A 3186-nucleotide genomic window follows, 5' to 3' on the forward strand; every position below is an offset into this window, starting at 1 on the left:
GGCCAAGGCCTTGGGAACCCATCCTTGCTATATTATGTCTTGCATGTGGGACATGAAGTCAAAGGAGATTATTTTGGAGCTTAAAGATTTAATGACTTGAAGATTTAATGGAGCTTAAAGATTTAATGGGTTTCAGACTTGCATGGAGCCTGTAGCCCCTTTGTTTTGGCCAATTTCTCTCTTTTGGAATGGGACTGTATACCCCATGTCTGTACCCACACTGTGTCTTGGAGGTAAATATATATTTTTTAATTTTATAGGCTCATAGGTGTAAGGGACTTGCCTTGTTTCAGACTTTTGACTCTGGACTTTTTAATGAAGCTGAAACAAATTGTGGCTCTTGGGGAACTATTGGCAGGAGATTATTATATTTTGCAATGTGAGAAGAACATGGGATTTGGAGGGCCAGGGGCAGAATGATATGGTTTGGATCTGTGTCTCCACCAAATCTCATGTTGAAATATAATCCCCAGTGTTGGAGGTGGGGCATGGTGGGAGGTTTTTGATCATGGGGGCAGATCTCTCATGAATGGCTTAATTGTATCTCTTTGATGATGAGTGAGTTCATGCAAGATTGGGTTGTTTAAAAGTGTGTGTCACCTTCCTCCCCCTCTTGCTCCTGCTCTGGCCATGTGACATGCCTACTCCCACTTCATCTTCTATCATGAATAAAAGCTCCCTTAGGCCTCTCCAGAAGCTGATCAGATGCCAGCACCATGGTTGTACTGCCTGCAGAACTGTGAGCCAAATCAATCTCTTTTCTTTATAAATTATCTAATTTCAGATATTCCTTTATAGTCAGGCAAGAATGACCTAACACACTGGACGTGCAAGGGAGACACTGGTAAACAAAGTGATACTGTCAAAAACCAAGTGCTCACATAAAAAATAAGGATCCAGAGGAGATGGAAGGTGTGCTTCCATTTCTAAGCCCTTGTTCATGCTTTTTCTTCCACTTTGAAAGCCACCCTCTTCCTTTAGAAATCCTGCCCATCCTTAAAAACTGGCCCAATGCCATTTTCTTTAAGATGCCTTTCCTTATCACTCTAGTCAGATTGATCTCTCCCAGCCCTGTAGTCTTATCTTTTTTTCTGTACTAATTCTACGGACGTTATTACATATGGGTTCTTATTATAAATATTTACATATATTAGGAAAAAATATCTCCTTTGGTTCCCAAATGGCCAAAACCAGATTTTTTGTATCTTGGGATGTTCCGCAGTATCAAAAACAGTGTCATTCATTTATTGAGTAGGTGATCAATATGCTCATTGAATGGATGATTATGTAATGAATGATTGAGTCACAGGATTTTGTATAAAAGCTACAAGGATATTTGTATTATTTATTACAGTTTACTAAGACCTTCCCCATATATTATATTTCTTAATTCTGTAAGGTAGTAATTATCATTGTCACCTTACATGTCAGTTAACCAAGGATCAGAGAGGTTGAGAAACTTGTTTAACCTCAGAAAGCAAGTAAATGGCAGATCTGACATTTAAACCTAGGTCCTTTGGCTCCAGAAAAAGGTCCAGTACTCTTCCCATTTCCTCATTCTACTTTTTTTTTTAAGACATTTATTCTGTTCAGCATCATAATTGGACTATTACACTTAGCAATCAACAACATGGTGCAGACAAAAAAAACATTAAAACCCTTTGTTGGAATGCCTTACACTTTTCACATAACAGAAACTAAAATAACCTGTTATACAATTAGTCACAAATACAGTCCTTGAGGTTTTTTGCCCATACACATGAATATTTGTCTAAAACGTGTCTTCTTTGTAGAAGCTAAGCCCTGCCACCACCCTGCTTGACTGAGTTCACAAATCTGTTATAACCTATAGCTTCCCTGTCACTTATCTGGCTCTCCTCTCCTGCTAAGTTTTGTTTCCTAATTGAAATCTTCTGCCACTGCCATAGCTACTGCTGCTACTGGAACCCCCATAGCCACCTTGGTTTTGTGGTTTGGCAAAGTATTGGCCTCCACCACCATAGAGGCAAGATCTTTTGCCTCCAAAGTTTCCTCCCTTCATGGGTCCAAAATTTGAAGACCGATTGTTGTAATTACCAAAATCATTGTAGCTGCTACCACCTCCAAAATTCTTCCCATCATTACCAAATCCATTATAGCCGTCTGCACTGCCACCATATCTACCACCACCACGGCTGCCACCAAAGCCACCACAACCACTGAAGTTTCCTCCATGACCAAAGTTGTCATTCCCACTGAAACCACCTCCACGACCACCACCAAAATTTCCAGAACCACTTCGACTTCTTTGGCTGGACGGAGCACTAGCCATCTTTTGCTTTGACAGGGCTTTCCTAACTTCACAGTTGTGGCCATTCACAATATGGTATTTCTGAATGACAATCTTATCCGTGGAGTCATGGTTGTCAAAAGTTACAAAGGCAAAGTCCCTTTTCTTGCCACTGCCTTGGTCAGTCATGATTTCAATCACTTCAGTATTTCCATACTGTTCATAATAATCTCTTAGGGGATGTTCTTCAGTGTCTTCTTTAATGCCACCAACAAATATCTTTTTCACTGTTAAGTAGGCACCTGGTCTTTGAGAATCTTCTCTTGAGACAGCTGTCTTTGGTTCCACAACTCTTCCACCCATCTTGTGTGGCCTTGCATTCATGGCTGCATCCACCTCCTCCACAGTGGCATAGGGGACAAACCCAAAGCCCCTGGAGCGATTGGTGTTTGGATCTCTCATTACCACACATTCTGTGAGCGTTCCCCATTGCTCAGAATGGCTCCTCAGGCTCTCATCTGATGTTTCAAACCTCAACCCTCCAATGAAGAGCTTCCTTAGCTGTTTGGGCTCTTTAGGAGACTCTGACTTAGACATGATGGCAGGGAGAAGACAGACTTTATCAATGCTTCCTCAGCAGCATCCACGGACAGACAGGAGTAAGCTGACAAATGTATCTCCTCATTCTACTTTTTATAGTTATTCACTATAGGGTTTATTTAAATGAATTTAAAAGCCTTTAGTAACTGGAGATTATAAGGAGTGTGAGGAAAGACTATTGAGGCTCTGAGTATTCTTAAAAGGCTAATACACCAACTCATTTGTATATGTTTTAATGAATCCGATGCCATTTTAAGAACCAGTATCACTGATGTTTCACTGGATGTCTCAGATTGAGGATCTCTTCAAATGATACA

At 40.6% G+C, this 3186-nt stretch overlaps 1 protein-coding gene across 1 annotated transcript; it reads right to left on the reverse strand.

The window, feature by feature from the left end:
- Positions 1-1885: 1885 nt before the first annotated feature.
- Positions 1886-2866, reverse strand: LOC737627 (heterogeneous nuclear ribonucleoprotein A1-like). The gene has a single exon (XM_001142796.3). The coding sequence runs from the start codon at positions 2864-2866 to the stop codon at positions 1886-1888; it is 981 nt and encodes a 326-aa protein (XP_001142796.3).
- Between the last annotated feature and the right edge of the window lie 320 nt (positions 2867-3186).

Source organism: Pan troglodytes, chromosome 9, assembly GCF_028858775.2.
Source record: "Pan troglodytes isolate AG18354 chromosome 9, NHGRI_mPanTro3-v2.0_pri, whole genome shotgun sequence".
Classification (NCBI taxonomy): domain Eukaryota; kingdom Metazoa; phylum Chordata; class Mammalia; order Primates; family Hominidae; genus Pan; species Pan troglodytes.

Coding starts and splice junctions, on each gene's coding strand:
- LOC737627 (XM_001142796.3), bottom strand. CDS start 2,866: ATGTCTAAGTCAGAGTCTCCTAAAGAGCCCAAACAGCTAAGGAAGCTC.